Raw genomic sequence first — 22,272 nt, 5'->3', positions numbered from 1 at the left:
AATTTTTTGATATATTTGTATAAACTAAGATTATACAATCATTTAATAAATAAAATTGAAAAGACTTTATAAATAATTAGTAAAAAAGAAATAAAAAAAAATACATGATTTTTTAATACATTAAAGGTTATGACTTAAAATGTAAAAAATCAATTAGTATGAAAATATTATAGTCATAATTATAAAGTAGTAAAGTCAACGATATAACTATTAGTCATAATAACAATGACATCATCGTTAAGTTTTAGAGGAAAAATTTTTGTGAAGTTGTAACACGTAAGCAATTTTAAAAAGTGATAATATCATGCGTGTTTTGTTCTAGTAACAGTTATAGATTAAAACGATGTTGAAAAAGGTTATTTTGTCTTAAATTTATAATATAATTAAAAAGATTATTTATAGGAAAAACAAATGAAATGACGAATTGGTCACCCAACATAGAAAATACGAGATGTACACGTTCCGTAAGTCAGAAAATCTTAAAATTATATGACTATTAGAGGAAAGATCCTTATAAACATAGAAAATACAAAGTGTACACATTTCATGAGTGAGGGACGTCTTAAAATTATATGATTATTGGAGGAAAGACCCTTATAAGTTATAAAGTGCATAATAATATTAATTCATCCATGTAGAATAATTATTCTCAACAGTATCATATGATGATTTGCAAGGGGGATCAATGTTCTGATGAATAATGGAAGAAGTTGGAGGAAATGGAACAACTATGAATTGGTTTCTCTTCAATGGTGGAAATGTGGTACCTCTGCCATTAAACTATCCTTTAAATGTTACTTTCAAGATGATATACTTACTATGTTTCATTTTACTTGATATATTTGACTTTTACGTAATCTAATGTGTTATTTTGATCATTTACATATTCGATTATACACATTCAAAATTATAAAAAGTTAATATTATGAAAGTATGCAATTAGACGATTTAAATAAAACCCCACTTGACTATATTTTTCCTTAAATATAAGCCATAATAATTAAAATAAATTTAAACGCTAAATAGCGTGAATAACCATAATATAAAGAGTATTTTAGGAGGGAGGAGTAAAATATAAATATCTTTGGTCTTGAGTGGTTTTAATCGTCACATTTAAGCTGTCTTGAGCGCACCCACACCACAACTTGATCATAACTAAAAAATATATGGTATGTACTTTTTTGTCTCTTTGAAATAGCATTATTTGACTCAAAAAGCTCTTAAATATTTGAGTTAAATGGTATTATCTGAGAGGGACTGAGGGAGTACTGCTAAGAAGAAAACATGGATATATTTTGTCATTTTATGTAAAGAAAAACAAGAAAAACAATATCAAGTGGAATTTAGTTTTAGTTTTATTAGTCTTAATGCAGATTTTCATTATATCAACTTTTGATAGACGGGTTGTTTGGTAAATAGAATTTAAATTGGATTTTGATTTTTTAATTGGTCAAAAAACCAAAAATTTTATTTTGTAAGAAATTTGTCAGCTAGTTGAAAATTTGGCTTTCTAGCCAAAATGAAAACACAAAGTCTCCCAAAAGACAATTTGGTAAGACCTAGTTAAATATTCTATTTTTTAAAATTTTGACATACGAATTTGAAGACTTAAAAGGTCTAATTCAAAACTTAAAATGTCAATTTTAAAACTTAAAAAGTTATTTTCAAAGTTTTCAATGCCAATTTCAATGTTTAAATCATTCTATTTTAAAGTTAAAATGTGATTTTAAGTCTTGCAATTAGTTTTTATTTTTTTTTAATTGGTCTTTTAATTCTTGAAATTGTCCTTCTAAATCTTGAAATTTTTAAATTTCATGACTTCAAATGCCAATAAACCCTTTGAATTTGTCTAAGTCTTGAAATTGAGCTTTTAAGTCGTGAAATAGGTAAAAAAAAAAATAATTAGGACAACCCAATCATGAGGCGTTTCACCCGAGACTTTATGAAATGAAACATTGAGTTTGGGTTTCGATTGGGTTTGACTTGGCTTTTTTAGTTTTTTCTCGTTAGGTTGTTTTTAAGGCAAGGGTCAAAATTTTCGGGTTATGACCCATTAGTTTTTGGTTGGATTCCAGGTCAATTTCGAGTCAAGTCAAAATTTGACAATTTTATTGACCTTTTATAACCAACCTTGATTTTTAATTGTTGTCTTTTATTAGTAGTTAATAATATACATGTTAGATCTTAATAAATTTATATTAATATACATTTTCTAAATATTAATTTTTTATAATATTTAGAAACTCACAATTAAAGTTATTTGGCTTTTCAATATTCATTAGGATGAGTTAAAAAAATGTTCGTTCAGATCGATTTCAGATCACGGGTTTTGAATCGGTTAAAATCAAGTTTTGTATCCAAATTAATGTTTATATAATTTAAATCTAATTAAAGTCGAGTTCAATTATAAAATCGTGTAAATATTAAATTGTCAAATCCATTTTAAACACCTCGAATTAGGACAAGTGATGTTGTTAGAATTTGGATGGGATGACTAGTGAAAATAAAAATTGGTACTAGACTAATTGTACGTCATATCAAAGTGTACTACTACTCTACCACCCATCTAAGCAACCCCAAATACTACTCCACCAACCCAAAACAAATTCTTTCTGATCACAACTTGTAAGAAAAAGTCTAATTCTCAATTCAAAATTCTTAAATTCTTAATCTTGAATCTTGATATAGAAATTCATAAATACAAATCTATAACTCCTCCTCCTAATCTAATCCCTCTCAATTATCCCTGTAAATCAACCAAATTCAAGATGATGCACATGACCTTTTACTGGGGTACAAAAATGGTACTCTTGTTCGATTTTTGGAAGACCGAGTCATGGCTCAGTTACTCACTCAGTCTTCTCTTTTGTTATCTTTTTGCTGCGTTTTATCAGTACATGGAAGATCGTCGGCTTAGCATTTTAGCTATGGGTATTATTCCACCATCTCAAGGCTCTGGGAATACTCCTTTACTTCCTCCAAGACTCGGAACTCGGTTAACAAAATCGTCCCGATTCGCCACAGCCGTGTTGTTCGGAGTCAACTCAGCTATTGGGTATGTTTTGATGTTAGCTGTTATGTCTTATAATGGTGGTGTTTTGATTGCAATTGTTTTGGGACTTGCGGTTGGGTATTTTCTTTTTCGTGCTAAAGAATATGAAGCTTTGATTGTTGAAGATACTTGTGCTTGTTCTTGATCATGATCTTGATCTTAAATCCCTCGATCATTTCTTTTTGTTAAAGTTTTTCAACTTTTTGTTTAATTTTAGTTTGTTTTACTTGTAATTTATATGTGTATGTTGGTGAAATTATTGAATTGGGAACTTATAAATTGTGTGTATTAGTTTGGGTGAATTTGTTGCATTACAATTGATAGTATTCTCCTCCAATTGATTATAATGTTTCTAATTATGGAAGTGCTAATGGATGATTTTGGAGCATAAAATGTTTGAATATTTGATCATCCCGACAAAATTGATTGAATATTATTCAATTGATACTGTCAAAACTCTGCTGAATATGGTTTAATTACCACTTTCCCTGTCTTGTGAAATGAAAGTGCTTTTGGACGCAAACACACAATATAATGAGATATCTTATATACCTCCCCTCAAATTATGTTTGGTTTCTTTAATGGATTTAACAATACACTAATGTATAAACTCTGCCATTTGAGAACAAGCTCTCAAGACAAAAATCTACCTTACATTGGAGATAACCCTCAATACTAATGCAAAGAAGAAGAAAAACTCTCTTGTATTATTAGCCTTTTCACCTTACTTCTAATGATGTCTTAAGCCCTTATATAATGCCTACAACCTATTAGAATCAACCCTTGCACGTAGGCAACTAGCAACGGAAAAGCGATTTTTTGGGTTTTGAATTGCCCGCTTGGACCAGCAGAGGTCAGCACTCAAACGAGTGGCAACTGCTTTGCATTCACTGCTTGCTGCGTGCAATTGCGTCATCTGAGGCAACCATCCCCATGCCTTCGCCTCGTTCAAGGCCTGTTCCAATATCATGTGAAGCTTCTTATCATAGCCTCTTTTGTCTTGTACATAGCATCTTATTTGCTCCCCATCAATCACCTCATGAAGTAATCCAAACCTTAATTCATCACAAGCGAACTTTCCCACATCCTCCTCCATAGTACAAGACATGGTATGTGCGACAATGTGATCAAACTCATTTCCATGACTAGGAGATTTGGCACTTGCTTCAACATCTTGGTTTTGATTGTCGTTGTATCGAACCTCCCCTTAGCCAGCCTGTACTAGAATAGTAAATAATTAGTGTCGTGTTAAGAAATGAATTCAATAAAAATTTTAATTTAATAATTGAGGCTTCAATATATGTTATGAGTCTTTTGAACAACACGTTTGGAAGCTAGATCCTCTTGTGCTTCTGTGCTAAATATTTCCACTTAAGATAATCTCGTAAGCTCTTAAATGTTTAGCTTTAATATCACGTTAAGGAACCAATACAACCAAAAGTTTAAACTGATGATTGAGATCTAGTTATATACTCCCAACATTAAAATTGTTTGATTTTTGGGCAATTAACTTGTTGAACTAGTTCTATTTGTTTTAAATTGGTTCCATATGAATTGGTGTAGGGTGGACATCTGATAAATTCTGAGTTTTGGGGACTTATTCTATGCCCTTTGGGATTGGAATAAACCATCTACATTAGCATAAAAAACATAAGTACAGTATTTGTAATTATGTAAACACAGTTTTGAGTTTCATATGTCATATCCATGTCCATGAGTCATGCCTACACACGACTTCATATTCAAAATTATCATATTCAGAAAATATAATTAATTATCAGCCAAGTTTATACAACCGATGGAGTCGATGGAACTTGAATATAAATTAAATTGCTCAAATCTAAGTTACTCGAATGTATTATTTTCATCATCTAACATATCGGTTGAAGTAGTGGATGAACAAACTAACCTTGTCATGACTGAACCAACTAGCTTGTATAAGTCATTATTAATGTGAAAAAATAAGCCAAAAACTAATTAAACTAAGTCCTTTAAATTTAGAGGTGTTCGAAACAGATTTGATGACCCGACAATGACCTTGTAAGTAACTCCAATTTGACCCAACATAAAAAAGGTTAACAATTTAATTATGTAAAAACCAACATGAATACTAAATTCCAAGTCAAATCAATTCAAAACATCTAGACCAAAATCAATCTGGTTATCGAGTGAACAACTCTACCTATAATATAGGACCAAGACATTTTATGGAGAACAATATAAAACAATATTAATTGACGCTAGATGACCTAGACAATACTCCTAACTTTGTCGAGGATCCTAACATATAAAGTACATCTTTCACCGTTAAGGGTCCTTATTATTTTACTGCTCCAAATTAGTTCTTAAAGAGGAAAATAAATCCTTAAATTTAAGAGAAAATAAAAGTTAAACTAAGAAAATAAATTTATTAGAGTACAGTAGAAAATTTAGAAAGTATTATTATTGTTAAAGGTAAAAAATAGTTGTAAAGCAAATAGAGAAGAAAAAATAGAAGAATTAGTCCCCTTATTTCGGAGGTAACTCTAGTGAAATGGAGAAAAAAACTCCCCAAAATAAGATTGTCAGATTAAATCTCGCATTTTCTTCAGTTTTCTTATACCATTATATTCTTTTATCTTTCATCTCACTTTACAAATTCACCTCTACTTATATTCATTTGTATAATTTAACTTTTAACTTTTATTTTCACCTAAATATTTACTTATAATACAAATATGCCCTAAAATGAAAGACAGAGAAAAGAAGACCAAGTTTCTTGGTCTAAATGGGAAATCATTATTGCAAGAAATATATATCATTGTCTTGTCGGTTATATATAAACGCTGTTTATGATGAACCAATCCATGAGGAGAAATCAAATAGGAAGCACATAAGTTCTATTTAAAGATTACTAGTATTTAGCTAGAAAAGAAGTTGGATGGATGGTTTGAGTATTCACCTTGATAATCAAGGCATTCAAGGAACGACTCCTTGAGCGCGATATTTTCTCTTCTTTTTCATTTTTCAAAAAAATTTTGATTTTCGATACTAATCAGTTTAACAATGGATGGCAGGCGGTAAAATTATATAGATTTTGCACTGTATTTATCTCGGTTGGGCGGGTATGAGTATGGCTTCAATGAGTAGTAGGTGTTTACTTCATGAGGTGTTTATGGGTATGAAAGATGTACCCGCAATAGGTGGTGCGTAGGTGGTGGGTATGGGGTCTTACTTGCCCCATACCCACCCGACTAGCCCCACAACCACGCGCCTTATCCAATATCGTACCCCCTCGGCCCCATTGTCATTCACCATATATCTAAAATGTACTAATTTATATCATGTTTGTATTTTATTTAAAAACTATTGTCAAAAAATTAAGAACATTAATTTTATTTTATTATAATATATGGTTTAAACAAAATACATAAGGATTTATGAAGCATATCACGCAGACTTGAGTGAATATGAGGCAGATATAAAATGGGTATATCATGCTAAATATAGCGTATGGAGATGGGTTTGAATGCATAAGTATGAAAACTTTACCTGTCATAAATGGTAATAATTTGGTGGATATGAGAATTTTAATTGGTATGAATATGAAGAATGACGTACCGTATCTACTCATTCATTTTTATCATTCCTAATTACAACTCTAACATCATGATTTACGCCTCACCCTCCTCCCTAACATTTTTCCGTAGTCTTCTCCCTGGACCCATCCTAACAAATTTTTTGGATCATTTGGATCAATACTTATATCTAATTGTACTTTGTCCAATATGAAAGGCACTGGTCTGATTTATTATTGCTTTCTTTGTACAACTCTATTCCATCAAACGAATCCAACCTATTGATTCCAACAACAAGACTTAAGCTGATAATTTATACCCTGAGAAAATTTATGTAATCTATTAAGCTCATTTATAACTGATTAAGTCATCATTTTGACTTAGTAGTGTGGATGCAGGACATGGTTTCTTCATATATGACGATAAAATATTCACTTTCTAATAAAATGTGGATGAGATTCGAACTCGTGATCTTCTGCCACATTGGCTTTCGATACCATGTAAAGTATTCTGCTCAATTAAAAGCGTAAGCTGATATTTAAAACCCAAGATAATTTATATACTCTATCAATACTCTCTTCGTTCCCGCCTAGGTATTCCATATGTTTAAATTATTTGTTAATCACTCTTAATATGTATTTTACTCTTAATCTATCAGTTAGAATACATAATTAAGTGAGATTTTATTTGATTCTTATCAATTCATATATTACTAATATCAACTTATTATAATTTTTAATACTCCCTCCGAACCAATTTAGTTGACCCATTTCCTTATTTGACAAAGTCTTTTTAGTTGTCTCATTTCTATTTTTGTCAATCTTTTTTTACCTAAATATTATTAGTTCACACAAGTAATTACAAATATATCCTCATATACCTTACTTACCCAACTACCTTTCACTACTTATCCTTTACAACTTACCTTTTTAATGGACCCCACACCATTTTTAATAATCGTGCCCAAGCAAATGAGACATATAAATTGATTCGGAAGGAGTATTAAAATTTAAATAAGTACATTAATATATGTGTCAAACTAAATCAAACACATAAAGTGAAGTTGAGGAACTATTAGTTAAAAGTCACATTCTCGAATAGCTTTATATTTAGTATCATTTTATTATAACACCCGAGGTGAAATATGGGAACTATTTTCACTGTTTCCCGAAATTTGCCAATTTTATATTTAGTTTATTCTAGGAATATTAAATATGCCTTATTTTAAATTTGAGTAATAACCCGTAGTGTTTCATTAACTATTGTTCACACATGAATTTACATTTTCATCCATCTATATATTTCTCACTCTTTATAAAAATTTGTGTTTACTACTTTTTCTCACTTGCCTAATTTGGGTGGTGTTTGACAAAATAACTTATTGAGCAATTTTAGCTTATTTTGATACTAATAAAAGCTTGGGGGGGTCACACCAGCTAATGCTAATGTTTGGTAAACTAGCTGGTTGAAAGTTGAAACAATTTATTGTTATGAATAAACTGTTTTTGAACAAGCTGCTCATAGTACGGGATTTAAAATCAGCTGGTCAAACCAATTTATTAAATTCAGCTGGTCCAATCAGCCATTATAATCAATTATCAGCTACTAGCTATCAACCTTTTTCCGAACACCCCTTACGCTTCAAATATATTTAGAGCAAATTTAGTGCGATAGATGGAGTAAGAGGTGTTTAAAACTATTTGGACAACCTGATAAGCTGATACTAACCCGACCTCATCTGACCCTGTAATCGAATCTGATTTGACCCTATTTAAAAATGAATTTACAATTATATAAAAACCAGTGTGGAAACATGACTCAATTTGACCTAAAATCGATCTAATAATCGGAATAAACATCTCCAAATGAAGTACTATTGTGTAAAATTAAAACTCTAATACAAGGTAGCAAGAATTCTTATATAATGATTAAGCAACTACTTAGTCCAAATGACATGGCACATTACATTACTTAGATAAACCAAACTGTAATTGAATCCTCCTAATTGATTGACTGATTAACTGGTTCATCATGCACCATACAAAAAGCCCACACGATACCTTAATAATTCTTAAAGAATAAAAAGTTTTTAATTTTTTTATTGATAGTATGAATTGAACTCTATAGAGAAAATGACTCAATAATACTTTGTATATATTTGTAAATCGTAATGCTTTAATAAGTTAAATTTTAAAGCTTAATTTCACAATTTTAGAACCAAACAAGTTTACTTTTGAAACTTATTTGTTTTACAACTTTTTTATTTTAATATTGTGTGTAGGATAAAATTCTTGATGTAGGAATGTTTATGAAACTATAAAAATTTGGAGTGATTTTCGCTTGTACATTTAAAAATATTAAGAATTATTATGGAAAATATTGCCCACAAATACTAAACCTACATAGAAGATATTGTATTTCTTAGAAAATATATACTAGAACTATTCCTATTCCTATCTGATTAAATATTATTTTTGTTTTTTACTGCTATTTAACAATTATTTTTAATTTATATATTTTACTAAAAATTTAGGACACATAGTTAAATAAAATCTATTTAATTCATCTTAAAATAAATTTTATTTATATTTAAAATTTTTAATTAAATAAAATTAAAATATTTAAATTTAAATGAGGGAGTAAAAGAGAAGTTAAAACATTTGGAAAGAATTTACGGAAAAAGGTGTGAGAAAAAGAGGTGACAATGCAATAGTATCAGATTCTCGCTCTGTTTCCGTTCACGCGTGTTAATCAGCTTAAGGCGTCGTCACACCCACCACCTGCTCTGCAAACGCTGCAATTAAACATAAGTATTTCTAATTAAACATTTTGTTTTTTTTTGAGTTTGTCATCAAAATCATTTTGTAAAAAAAAATCTCAATTTTAATACTCTCTCCTATTTATCTAATAGTTTTATTTAACTAAGCATATTTATTAATGTAACAATTCAATTATTAATATTTCTAATTAAACATAAGTAAAAATTATAAAATGTTGATATAAATGATATTTACATTGAAACGAATCAAATAAAATATAACTTAGATTAAGAATGAAATATAAGTTAAAAATAATTAATAAACAATTTTAAAAATTAAATGAGATCAATAGCTTAAATAGAAAGGAGTAGCAAATTCAAAAGAAGTTGAAAGGGTTAATGAATTCTTCTCCATGTACCTTTGAATTATTAGATAGGAAGTATTAAATTGAGAGTTTTTAAATATTGTGTATCAAATTCAATAAACGAATGAAATATGCATCAAATTAAAACATGGGACTCTATAAATTAGAAGTAAGACTCATTATTATTACAGATCAATCATTATAGTCTCGCAAAGGCCCGGAATAATGCAACAAATTTAAAAGATAAATTATAGTGATCAAAAAATACAATTCATTTATAAAACCCATCAACTTTAAATTATAAAAGCAGAACAATCTATTAATTTATAAATAAAAATATACACAAACAAAGTTTCAAATTATAATTTTTTCATAAGAAGAAACTTTATTTTGAATAAATCAATTAAATCAAAATAATTAAAGACTTTTAATAAATAATTAAAAAGTCATTTAAAAAAAATATAATTATTAGACATTTTAAGTAAATATTGAAAAGTCAGTTAAATTAAGGATGAAGGCAATTAGTTGATACAAAAATAATGTAAGAATGTGACTAAGTACACTAGAAAATAAATGATTAAGATCGTGATCGAGAGATTAAGAAAAAATATGTACGAACCAAATGTCCAATTCTATATTTTCTTTATTCTATTTGTTTTGTATCAAGTTATTTTAATCCGTCTTATTTATTTTGTAGTAGTTTTATTTTTGGATAATAATTTACCACTTTTATTTTAAGTCTCTTTTAATTTAATCCACGCAATTTGTTTTCTCTTTTTGTTTCAATTTATTAAAAACGCCACAATATTCTTTGCTTCAAAGGTATTGATATAAAGAAAGTAGTATTCTCTTATTTGATTTATACCCTCTATTCAATGCACTTATTCAATACAAACACATTTTACCTAATTCAATGCGTTCGTCGGATCGTTTGTATCTAAAATTGCATATAACTAAAATTTATATAAGTTTGATGTTATGAAAATATGCAACGAGACGAATAAAACAAGATTTCATATGATTATATTTTTCTCTCCTAATAGCCAAATATGTAAATTACAATAGAATGATGAATAGTATAAATATTGGTTTGGTGCAAGTAATATGAAACGGAGAAAGTATCTCTAGTTGTGCATAATTAAAAACTATAGAAAGTTGATATAAATAATCCTTGCATTGAGACGTATCAAAACAAGATCTTACTCTACTATGCTTTAACTTATAGATTAATAATAAAATAAAGTATAAATTAAAAATAAGCGATAAATAGTATCCAAAAAACAAATGAGACATTACTAATGAATTGAAGAGAGTACTAAGCTTATAAACGTATACTTCCTCCTTTCCATATTAGTTGCAACAGTGGTAAAAATGACACTATTTATTCATCACTCTTAATTTGTGATTAATTTTTAAGTCAAATCTTATTTGATTATCTAAATGTAAAGACTATTAATATTAAACTTTTATAATTTTTATCATACATAATTAGAAATATTAATAATTAAATTAATGAATTAAAAAATAAATAAAATAAATGTTGGAAGAAGCAGGAAGATGGAGAGTAGTGAGTACTGAGCAGTACTACACCCCACTACAGCACAGTCCACTACAACAGTCACAGGCTCACAGCACCAGAAAGTCAGTAACTACTGAGTTTATGTTTGTGTGTGTATATGTAAGAGCCTAAAAGCAGAGCACAATTTTCCATTGCTATGTCAATTACCCATCATTTATTTTTTTATTTTTACGTACTTTTACCACAAATTTTTAATACACCCAAAAATTCAACCTTCGTACTATCAATAATTCTTACCAGCTTTATCAGTAAACAGTAACTTAATATTCATAAATTTCAAAACCATAAAAAAATACTTATTATTATTGTCCACGGATAAAATATTTATTATTATTGTCGAGTTGGAGACTAAAATATCTTAATAATTTTTTCATTTTATTTAATTTTTACATTTTACGTAATCTAATGTGTTATTTTGATTATTTAAATATCGAATTATACAAAGCTAAATTTTCTAAAAAGTTAAGGAAAAATTATCAGGAATAATACGATCTTTTGTTTATTTTCCTACAATAATACCAACTTTTAATTAACCATAAATAATACCAACTTAAGGGTGTTTTCTTGGAAAATTCCTAACATGTTAAAAACTATAGGATTATATTGCAAAAAAATTGGTAAATAAGTTGATAAAATAAAATTGATATTATTCTAGCAAAAACATTTTTAAGTTGGTGTTATTGATGGTTATCAACAGTTGATATTATTGTAGGGAAATTAACAAAAGGTGATATTATTCACGGTAATTTTTCAAAAGTTAATATAATAAAAGTATGCAATTAGAGGATTTAAATAAGATCCTACTAAATTATGTTTTTTATTATAAAATAACTATAAATAATAATATAACAAGTAATTTAAGAATGAAAAATTATGTATTAATAATGAGATAGGTAGATGTAGCCAAACGATAGTTATAAAAAGAAACACTTGTAAATGGACAGGCTACGCCTTAAATGTCATGTCTCAACATTTCATTGCCTGTTTTCTTTCTCTGCTCAATGTTCAGTCACTCAGTCACTTAATTGTTTTGTCAGAAAACTACACCACACTCCTTTCACACAATTCCTCTTATTTCTTCTACCTACTCTTTACTTACTCCCCCACTGCCCGAATTGCCCATTTCGCTTTTTATTTTTTGTATTTTCTAATGGCTACCGATGGTCCGGGCTCGCTCTCGGGCCCGGGTTTCAGGGTTCAGTCGCTACCTCCTCCTAGACCCAAATCTCCTCCGGATTTGTATGGGAGAAGAAGAGAAATGGTTAGACTTCAAGTCATCGAAAGAGAAAAGAGCTTTCTTGAGGTTGGTTTTTTAAATTAATTTATTTTAATTTATTCATGTTTTTAAGCGTTAATTAAGATGCTTAAGTTTCTGAGCGAAGATTTTTCTTTTTATTTGAACGATAAGGTTTATTATCTCTTTCACCAAAAATAATTTTAGCCTTAATAAATAAGTGTTTTATTTTCTTATCGAGTTAATTATCTAAATTTCTAAATATTTAGTTATGTTAATTTTTTCAATTTAACCTCTGAGTCTTTATTTAACCATCTAGAAAATTGTGATAAAAAAAGTAACAGAAGGAAGTAAAAAAAGTTTGTGTGTTGCTTATCTCCATAAGCATGTCTTTAGCTTACTTAATGTACACTCATCATATATCAAATCTAACATATATTATATTTATGTAATATTATTTGAATAGTTGGTGAAGTTATCTTTCTTAGCTTGATAAAATTAATTAATTAGGTTGAATTGGTTCAATTACTTTTTTTGTCATTTTGAAATTGGTATTAGATTTTAATATATTTTGGGAAGGACAATGTAAAATTTTTCATCAAATAAAGGATGATTATCTTAATAATTCCATTTTTGGTAAATTTTATCTAATCTAAACTTGTTGTATCCCCAATTTTAGAATTTGTTGTTCCATTAATATTCAATTAAGCATTAGCTAATTAATATTTTTCATCATTTTTTAAGCGTCTAATCATGGGTGAGCATAAGAGATATATTAATTTTTTGCACTTTTTTTTTTATTTTTTTTTATGTAGTAATTCTCTAACTTACTCATAGCGTAACAAAGTAAGTCCTTCGTCATATATAAAAGGTTAAGAATGGAAAATTTTGCTATAAAATTTTAGGCATATTATTTTCTCTATAATTTATTTTAATAATTTTATTTTTAATGTTTATTTAAAGTTTAAAATATTAATTTTAAAGAGTTTTTATTTTATTTTATTTTTTTATTTTTAACTTAGGTAAGTACACACATTTGGTACTTATATCAATGATTTCTAAACAATAATGTCATTTGTAATTTAATTGGAAAAAGGTAGTAGCCTTAAGCTTAGCTTCTCTCTTTTAATCAAACTACATGTTTTGTTTTATTTTGGGATGATTAAATTGATAACCTTTAATTAAATATTATAGAGATTTGGGTGTCCCAACTTGTCTAGACTCAAAAGACAACTATGCCTTGGCTTTTCTGGGCCTACTTTACCCCCTACCCTTGATAGCACCTGGATTTTATCAAAATCTTTTGAAACGGATACTCAAATTGTTGACATTATTTTGGTTTTAGTTTTCTCTTTGATATGGCTGCTGTTTTAATTTTTTTAAAAATAATTTATAAATTACGGCTTTAAAGTTTAGTATTTTTGCGAATTGCTGTTTTTTTTTCGAATTAATTACAGCCACCAAAGTATCATAATTTACGGTGATCGGGCCAAATTATTAAATTTCGACCACTTAACCTAAAATTACGACTACTAAAATGCTCGGATGTGATTTGGTTTGAACATAGACTTTGATACTATAATGGCTATAATCCTCAAAATATAAACTTTGAGGATGTAATTTTCAAAAGTCATAATCTTTAAGGCTTAATTTGCAAATTATTTTTTAAAAATTCTGAACAATTATAATTTAAGAATATAATGTATCCCATCCCAATACATGATCATCATATCCATTATATGTCGTTTATAAAAACTATAATTAGAATAAGTGAAAAAAAAACTTTTAATTGTTGTAAGAAATTGGTTTTATATATTTATAATATAATTAAATTTAAAGGAAAATTAAGGTTTTTTAAGGATTGAAGTAGGAGTAATTGTGTGACTCTGTTGACTGTTCTAGAATAGTAATCTGATAATTCTCTGGACATAAAGTAACAGTATTTCTCTTATGGAAGCTTTTCTTTTCTGGACAAAAGAAAAGAAAACACTGAAACTAATTTCTTTCTTTTTATAGCTTTTCTAATTGTCAGTGTTATTAAAGCTTGTTGCATTCTATGAATGCATCCATTTTTCTGTTTAATTTACTGTTTTTTTTGTCAATTTTTGGAACCCAGAATTTCAGAATTCTTGGGGGCTGGCCTTAAGGTCATGCAGGTACTCAGTTTTTTTTAACCAAACACCCAAAATAACCCTTTTATAAGGGCATACTATAAATGTTGGCACTTGGCAATCTACTTTCGGACCTGTTTTATTGGAGACAAGTTATGAAAATATTTTACCAAAAATTGGGTTATGTTTCTTCAATGATTAATCAATTAATTAAGCTTAGTAAATAGGAGTGCCAAATACTAAATGGGGTGCACATGAGAAAGAAAGAGGTGTTTAACGGGGCGGGTCAACAGGGCCGGCCCTAAGCAAGGGTAAGGCGTGTTTACGCCCAGTGTCCAAAAATTTTAGTTTTTCAATTGGTGCTAAGGTTTGAACATTTCTATATATACAATAGTTTAGGAGCCCACAAATAATCTTTCGCCCTGAGCCTTAAAAATCTAGGGCCAGCCCTGGACAACTCAATGGGTCATGGGTTGGGTCACATCTTAGTAGGTCATTATCCGGTCGGGCCATTACCAAGCCTTGGTGTAAAGAGTCGGGCCAGGGTCGGATAATTATAGGAATTGGTTGCAAAATAAATGTTACCGCTTTTTTTTTATGATATTATTATATATATAGGTGGGTCGATCCATCGGGCCATAAAGTAGAATAAAAAAACTGTTATATGAACTTTTAAAAAACGGGTCAAAGTAGATGCGGTTTAAATGGGCTTTGACCCATCTCGTCCAATTTAAATTTGACATAACCCACCTCGACCTAGTGCATTTAAATTTTTGTCCCGACTCGGGCTGTTGAACACATCTAAATTTTATATTCTTCGGTCCCACTCAGATTGCTACTCCCTATGTCCTATAAGATTAGTTATAAATAAAGTACATGTGCAATTAGTGTTTCTCAATGAAAGGTACAAAGTGTGCTGCATGGAAAAATAAATATATGGATGAGGTAAAAAATAAATTTAATATTTTAGTGAACTAGAAAAAAGACGATTATAGTCAAAAACAAAATTTTAGCAATGGATATGAACCAAATTTGAATAAAAAATGTAGCAACTCTCTTGGGATAGGAGTATTTTTTTTAATGTAGTAGAATTGTAGGCGTACAAATATTAAATTTGGTTGGGTGGCTTGAGAAAATAAAACTAAAAATATTAAATTTTATGAATGGTATTAAAACAAAGTGAAGAATGTATAAATTAGAATCTGATGAAATTATCAAAGTGGTAGAAACATTTTTATAAAAGAAAACTTATTTTCTTATAAAATCATGTATTATTGAAGATAATTAGTGGTATAACCTTTTAGGATTTAGAGATGAGTAATTATGGAGTCTTAAGGTGCTCCATCTCCATTTTCACATGCTTCCGACAAACATTACATGCACATTTTTTAAGGTACCTTAGCTTATTGTAATAGAAATCTAACCACATAACATGTTTTTGCTTACTTTTATGTGCTTTTCAAAACATAATATGTGTTCTTCATTGTATAGGTTTCCGTTTTATACTCCATTTCATTCTTTTTGTTGTGTCATGAGACCTTTAAAGAGATATTAGTAAAATCAGTGAAACGGAGAGAGTATGTTTACGATATAAATTCATGCAAGGCAAAACCTAACTTGTAAAAAACTTGATTTTCCTCATTTTCCGTTCTTTTGTTTGCTTGAAGATTAAAATTAATAAAAAAAATTCGGGGGGAGAAGAGTTTTCATCACTATAATCTGTTTAATGTTCCCTTCAGAAATTAAACTAAATTGATTTTCCTCCATCCTTTCATCTAGCTCCAACGCCATTTAAACAAAGAAAAATTAAATTTTATTTGCGTTCCCCCTTGAAAAATAGTTTTCCGCCAAACCAAACACCTCTTGCAGCCTGTTTGCTTATTGATACTAAAAAGTGACAATGATTTTGTTCTGTAAATTTTTAATGAAATTTACCACGCCACTCTGAAACATTGTTCATAAAAAGTTTTTTGTTCGCAAATTAATAATTGTTGTCAACCAAGAGTTCCTCCCTTTGATGTGCCTAAATCTCCCTTAATGTTACAAAATCATTTTGGGTTAATTATACCGATTTTTCCCTTCAACAACAACAATGTCAGAGTCGTAATCCCAAAAGATTGAGATTAAGACTCTGACATTAACCAATATATGAGTGCCAATGGTCCTCTACATAGATTTCTTTTCTAACCATTAACTTCATCATAAACAGGAGGAATTGAAACTTGCACACCGTCTTCAGCCTGCATCAAGATGCTGCAAAGAGTATGCTTGGTTTTGCAATAGACTTGTATAGCATCTTTTTTATGTTTTTACTTTAAGCATAACATAACAATATTACAAATAATCCATTTTGTGCTTACCTGAAATTGATTATTTCTGCAGAATTGTTGATTTTGTTGCAGCAAATGCAGATCCATTGCTTCCAACGTAAGTCATTTTCGATTATAATTTCATAATGTACATCGTCTTTCATACTAAATCTTATCTCCAATCTTTATGCAGAAATCGGAAATCTAGCAAGCCCTGCCGTTTTTGGAAGTGGCTCTGGTATGTTTTTCAGTTCATTTGAACTCGATGCATTGTGCATCACACTGAATCTTACATGATAGTTATAGTACATCGCTTTGTAGTTAAAATTATTATAGATCAGGATTCGTTGGACATTCGAGACTAATTGCAATCGGAAAGATAATCAAATGGAGTATATTTTTCATGCCACGTAGTAAAATCTTCTCATTACCTAAATAGATTGTAAAAGAGAAGATAAATTCTTTATAGAGACTGTCTCACCGTGAGATGGCTTAATAGAAGCTGACTCAATTTTAATTTATTAAAAGAAATAGTTTAGAGATAGTTTAAAAAAAGAAATTTAATATAAATAATTTGGACAGCTTGTATGGACCTATCTCACAGTAAAACAATCTTATACAAGACTTGCTGAAAGGAAAAGGGAGGGGTTAGAAGAATGACTTATATTTCTATGCGGCATACTTTTGACCATTATGCTCTTTTTCTTGTTGAACCAAGTTAAAGTTTTTAATTCTATCAAATATGTATATTTTTCTACCTTTTCCCAATCAAAAGAAAAAGGAAAAGATCACACATATTCCTGATTAACATCTTCTGTCTTGTTTTATGGATCATAAAGAATACTCACACGAGTGCACCGTGTGAATACTAAATAGTATTACCGAGTAGGGGCGAATCCAGGATACTACACTTGGGCTGAACACTTGCTTGTATGTATGTTATATAACTCGGGTCATCGGATCATGGCCTGAGCAGGCGTGAGCCTATATTCCCCGTTGTTACCAAGTTTAATCTGGTATAATCTTAGTCTGGCTTCTATATTATTTTGAACTAACTACAGTATCATCGATAAACAGTGGATTGTCATGCTTCAGCCTATCATGGATTTGCTGTTGTACAGGGTGCTCAGACTGCACTCTAAATCTCAAGCCACCCCAATGCTGTTCATGTGAATCCTGTACTTTAAATGATTGCTGCTCATGTATCCGATGTTCGTTACCAAAGTGCAGCTGTTGTAGTAATCCTTGCTCCTGCATCTGGCCCGAAAACCCATGTAGTGGAAGCTGCAAAACATGTGGAAGTTGTGGAAACTGTGGAAGTTGTTGCAGTTTCAAGTTTCTTCGTTGCTTCGACTGTTGTAGCTGTAAATGTAATTGCTTGTGTCCGAAGTGCCCTACATGTTCGGAATTGTGCATTTGCGATTGCAATTGCAACTGCTCTTGTCCGAAATGCCCATCGTGTTCAGATTTATGCAATTGTAATTGCAAATGTCATACGTGTTCGGATTTATGCAACTGCAAGTGTTGTCCGAAAGTCCCGAGTTGTTCAGATGTATGCAATAACTGTTTAGGGTGTGTAGGCAGTATAAAAAATTGTTGCTGCGGCAAGCATTGTTGCATATGCTGTTAGGTTGTCCATTTAAGATATATGCAAATGTGAATCGTTTTCATCCTGTACCATTGTATTATGAATGTTCAAAATCATTCGATGTGTTAAAAAAAATTTTCTCGATAATTGTACAAAATATTAAATGTTATCTCCCCGAAGGCGATTTAGGCCAATTCACATATATTATGAAGCGGGTTTAATTTTTTTGTCTCCTTGATCGTGTTACCATGTGATGTAAAGAGATAGATTGAATTTGTACACAAGATTATAATAAAATCAAGTTTTACATAGAAATGTAACAAAATCATCGGAATAGCGGATTAATTATGTCGCCAAACTGGGGCAAATGATTTGGAATAGTATTACAGTAATGGGATATTAACTAAGATACATTCCTTCTGTGAGTAATCGTGAAACAACCATAAGAAACAACATTTCCCTAACCCGAAATCATCAGATTAAATGGGCGAGATGATCTTTCTACCTCTAATCGGAAGGCGAGAAGAATCTAATACAATGCCTTACAATTAATTTAGCACACTTTGAACATTTTGCTCCAACCACCAAATTAAAGCACACGATTTCGATGCCAAGCCTGCCCAGTTTGGAGATTCTCGAACATCATATGGTTCTCGCTCCAAACTGCATTTACAGCGGCTAGCAAGCATCTTAAGGTGGCGTAATGCTGCAGAAAATGAATGACAACTCTTACAGTGCTCGAGTCCATGTAAAAGAAACTGGGCTTCTAAGTTGGTTCGTTTTACTGCTCCGTAAAACTAAAAGTGAATCAAAAGCACTTTTTGTTGGGATGAGTTATCCCACATCGATAAATTGAAAATGGTGTTCACGCTTTATAAGCTATTAGAGACCTTTTTCCCATAGCCATATGGTTTTGGGATTGTATATATCTCCTTAGCTTATGAAGTGTGTGCACTTGTGTTCCCCCGTTAATATGCTGGTATTTACAATAAGTCCAGCCTAATTTAATATGGTATCGGAGCCGAAAGTGGTTCTTGGTATGATGTGGCTCACATGTGAGGGGGAATGTTGGAAATACTTCACATGTGAGACAAGATCCCACATCGATAAAATAGTGGGTTGTTGACTTGCATATATAGTGGGTGAGCTCAGTGGCGGACCCAAGAATTTCAAACTGGGGGTACAAAATACGAACGTCATGTCGTTCGGATAATCGAATAAATTTTTTTTTAAAAATAAAAAAATTATAACACATAATAGAATCAATAGTTAAAGTCTTACAATCCAAAATAACAATAAAAGTCTACAATACTTAATGTCTTACACTAATACACTTCAAAATTACAAATTCATCCTTCGAGTCTTCATACTTTTAAAACAATCAATAATCATTTCATCGGAAACTTGTAGAAACACTTCCTTCTCAATAAAAGTAACCAAACAATCATTCATAATTTGATCACCTATGCTATTTCTCAACTTACTTTTGACATATGTCATTGCGGAAAACACTCTTTCTACACTTGCCGTAGTAATAGGAAGAATCAACATCAACTTGATTAGCAAATGTATAAGAGGAAATGTCTCATGTCTCTTTGTTTCAACAAGCATCATGGAAAGAGAATTGATATCTTTCAAATCATGAAATCTTTCATCGTTTAACATAGCATCCAAGAACACATCGAGTTGAAGATCAAGAGCCGTTAAATCATTACATGAAAACTCCTCGGGATATAAAGAAGCAAGTTTAAGTATCTTCTCTTTATCAAAAGATGAAAAGTTACCTTGAGGACTTAGAGAGACCATGCATGTAAGTAACTCCATGTTAATCTCATTAAAACGGTTATCAAGCTCTTGAAGATGCAAATCAATTACTTCCAAAAAGATTTCAACTCGAAAATGATGTAGATTTGTAGCTTGTTGAACAAAACGTCTTCCTCTTCCTTGAGGCACATAATGAGCATCCATAGATGGAACATCAATCTCGTGTTTAGTACAAAATGTAATAACTTTTTTTAAGAGATTATCCCATCCTTCATCTCTCATCTTTTGCAACACATTTTTTGTAGTACTAACAAGTCTAATTGCATCTTTAAGAGATAAAGCGGTAGTGTCACCCACATGTACAATGCCTAAAAAGCGTTCCACTACCGATCCACTTTCTCTTTTAACAAACCGCAAAACAAGAGCTAGTTGTTCTTTTTGAGACACATCACTTGATTCATCGGCCAAAATAGAAAACTAACCATCTCCAATCTCTTCTATTATGCGCTTGGTAATCTCCTTTGCACAACAATTGATAATGTCTTTTTGAATTTTGGGAGATGTCAATTGACAATTTTTGGGTCCATTTTGGAAAGTATGTTGTTTGACTTCGTCAACCTTCTCCCCTAACCACTTCAAAAGCTCAAGAAAGTTACCCCTACTATTTGATTCCTCACTTTCATCATGTCCCCGGAATGCCAAACCTTGGCCCAAAAGAAATCTCAAACAAGTTAAGGATGCATTCAAACGAATATGATATGAATCCATTTGAGCTTGACTCGCATTATCAAACACAACTTCAATTGATGTCTTTTTTGCATCTCTTAGATTCACATATTTCTCATAAGCAACATTATGAGCACTTTTAACTCCACCAACATGCTTTTGAAACCTATCCGGTTTATTCCACCATTTAAACCCTCCATTAACAAATGCATCACCCCCATTGTAAATTTCAACATCCCTCTTGAACAAATAACAAGCAAAGCAAAATGCGGCATCTTTTTTAACACTATATTCAAGCCAATCCCATTTTTTGAACCAATTGACACTAAAACGGCATAAACCACCTACTTGTTTTTGAGGGAAAACATGTGTTTTTGGTTGGCAAGGTTTTTTAAGAATATAAGCTCTCCTAACCGGATTTCTTTCAATTGGGGGATAATCCATTATGTTTTTTCTCAATCTCGGGTCATGAGGAAGAAGTTCAACATCATACACCCAATCATCATCCAAAGGTTCATCACAATCATCATCCAATGGTTCATCACAATCATCATCCAATGGTTCATCACAAGCACTTGAACCACCTACTTCCATATTAACATCTTGAGTTGGAGGGGAACTTAAAGGAGAAGGAGGAGAGTCAATGGTTTCGTTAAATGATCCTTGGGATTTCATTCTTTTAAACAAATCGTATTTTAGGGTTTAGGTTTGATGATTTTGAACAGATGAAGAGTTTCTTCACTATTATCTCAAGAAGAAAATAATCTTCAATCTACTATGTTATTCGGCACAACAATCCATTCCGCGGATTAGTTCGGCTAAAATATAATCTACAATAAAAAGATTAACATAACAATTAGAGGTGTAAAGAGAGAAAACACACCTGAAAAATTAGGGTTGATGATTTCGAAGAGCTTCTGAGTTACTGCTCAAGCCTCGAGGCGTGGTCCGGTTGTAACAAGAGAGGCAATCTCGATACATAATTAACTTTTAATAATAATGTTTAATACAAAAAAAATATTGCGGAAGTCTCAAAATGCCGAATTTTTAAAAACTTTAAATCATAAAACTAAAACTGTTTAAAACAGAAGTAAAATATTACCTCTGATAAGAAATATTGTTTGCTCAAAAAGAAAAGAAAAAAAAAATACATCATCATCAAGTGATCAATAAAGATACAAAAAGCAGCTAAGTTCTCGATAAATAGTAATTGCTGCGGCCTGGATCGG

The 22,272-nt window shown here is 30.5% G+C and overlaps 3 protein-coding genes across 3 annotated transcripts; 2 read left to right on the top strand and 1 right to left on the bottom strand.

Annotated features, from left to right (window-relative positions):
• Window positions 1–2,541: 2,541 nt before the first annotated feature.
• On the top strand, window positions 2,542–3,416 carry LOC130815469 (copper transporter 5). The gene has a single exon (XM_057681952.1). The coding sequence runs from the start codon at window positions 2,769–2,771 to the stop codon at window positions 3,195–3,197; it is 429 nt and encodes a 142-aa protein (XP_057537935.1). The 5' UTR covers window positions 2,542–2,768; the 3' UTR covers window positions 3,198–3,416.
• An 8,834-nt stretch (window positions 3,417–12,250) lies between these two features.
• On the top strand, window positions 12,251–18,787 carry LOC130815391 (guanine nucleotide-binding protein subunit gamma 3-like). The gene is made up of 5 exons (XM_057681853.1): window positions 12,251–12,614; window positions 16,866–16,918; window positions 17,039–17,083; window positions 17,159–17,203; window positions 18,043–18,787. Exons 1-5 carry the CDS (start codon window positions 12,273–12,275, stop codon window positions 18,593–18,595), a joined length of 1,038 nt encoding a protein of 345 aa, XP_057537836.1. The 5' UTR covers window positions 12,251–12,272; the 3' UTR covers window positions 18,596–18,787.
• A 165-nt stretch (window positions 18,788–18,952) lies between these two features.
• LOC130815676 (uncharacterized) lies at window positions 18,953–21,637 on the bottom strand. Its single transcript, XM_057682163.1, has 4 exons — window positions 20,800–21,637; window positions 19,958–20,751; window positions 19,116–19,350; window positions 18,953–18,972 (listed from the first exon to the last, which is right to left on the bottom strand). Exons 1-4 carry the CDS (start codon window positions 21,635–21,637, stop codon window positions 18,953–18,955), a joined length of 1,887 nt encoding a protein of 628 aa, XP_057538146.1.
• Between the last annotated feature and the right edge of the window lie 635 nt (window positions 21,638–22,272).

Source organism: Amaranthus tricolor, chromosome 6, assembly GCF_026212465.1.
Source record: "Amaranthus tricolor cultivar Red isolate AtriRed21 chromosome 6, ASM2621246v1, whole genome shotgun sequence".
NCBI lineage: Eukaryota > Viridiplantae > Streptophyta > Magnoliopsida > Caryophyllales > Amaranthaceae > Amaranthus > Amaranthus tricolor.
Note: the sequence above shows the minus strand (reverse complement) of the source record. Positions and strands in the feature narration are given on the sequence as shown.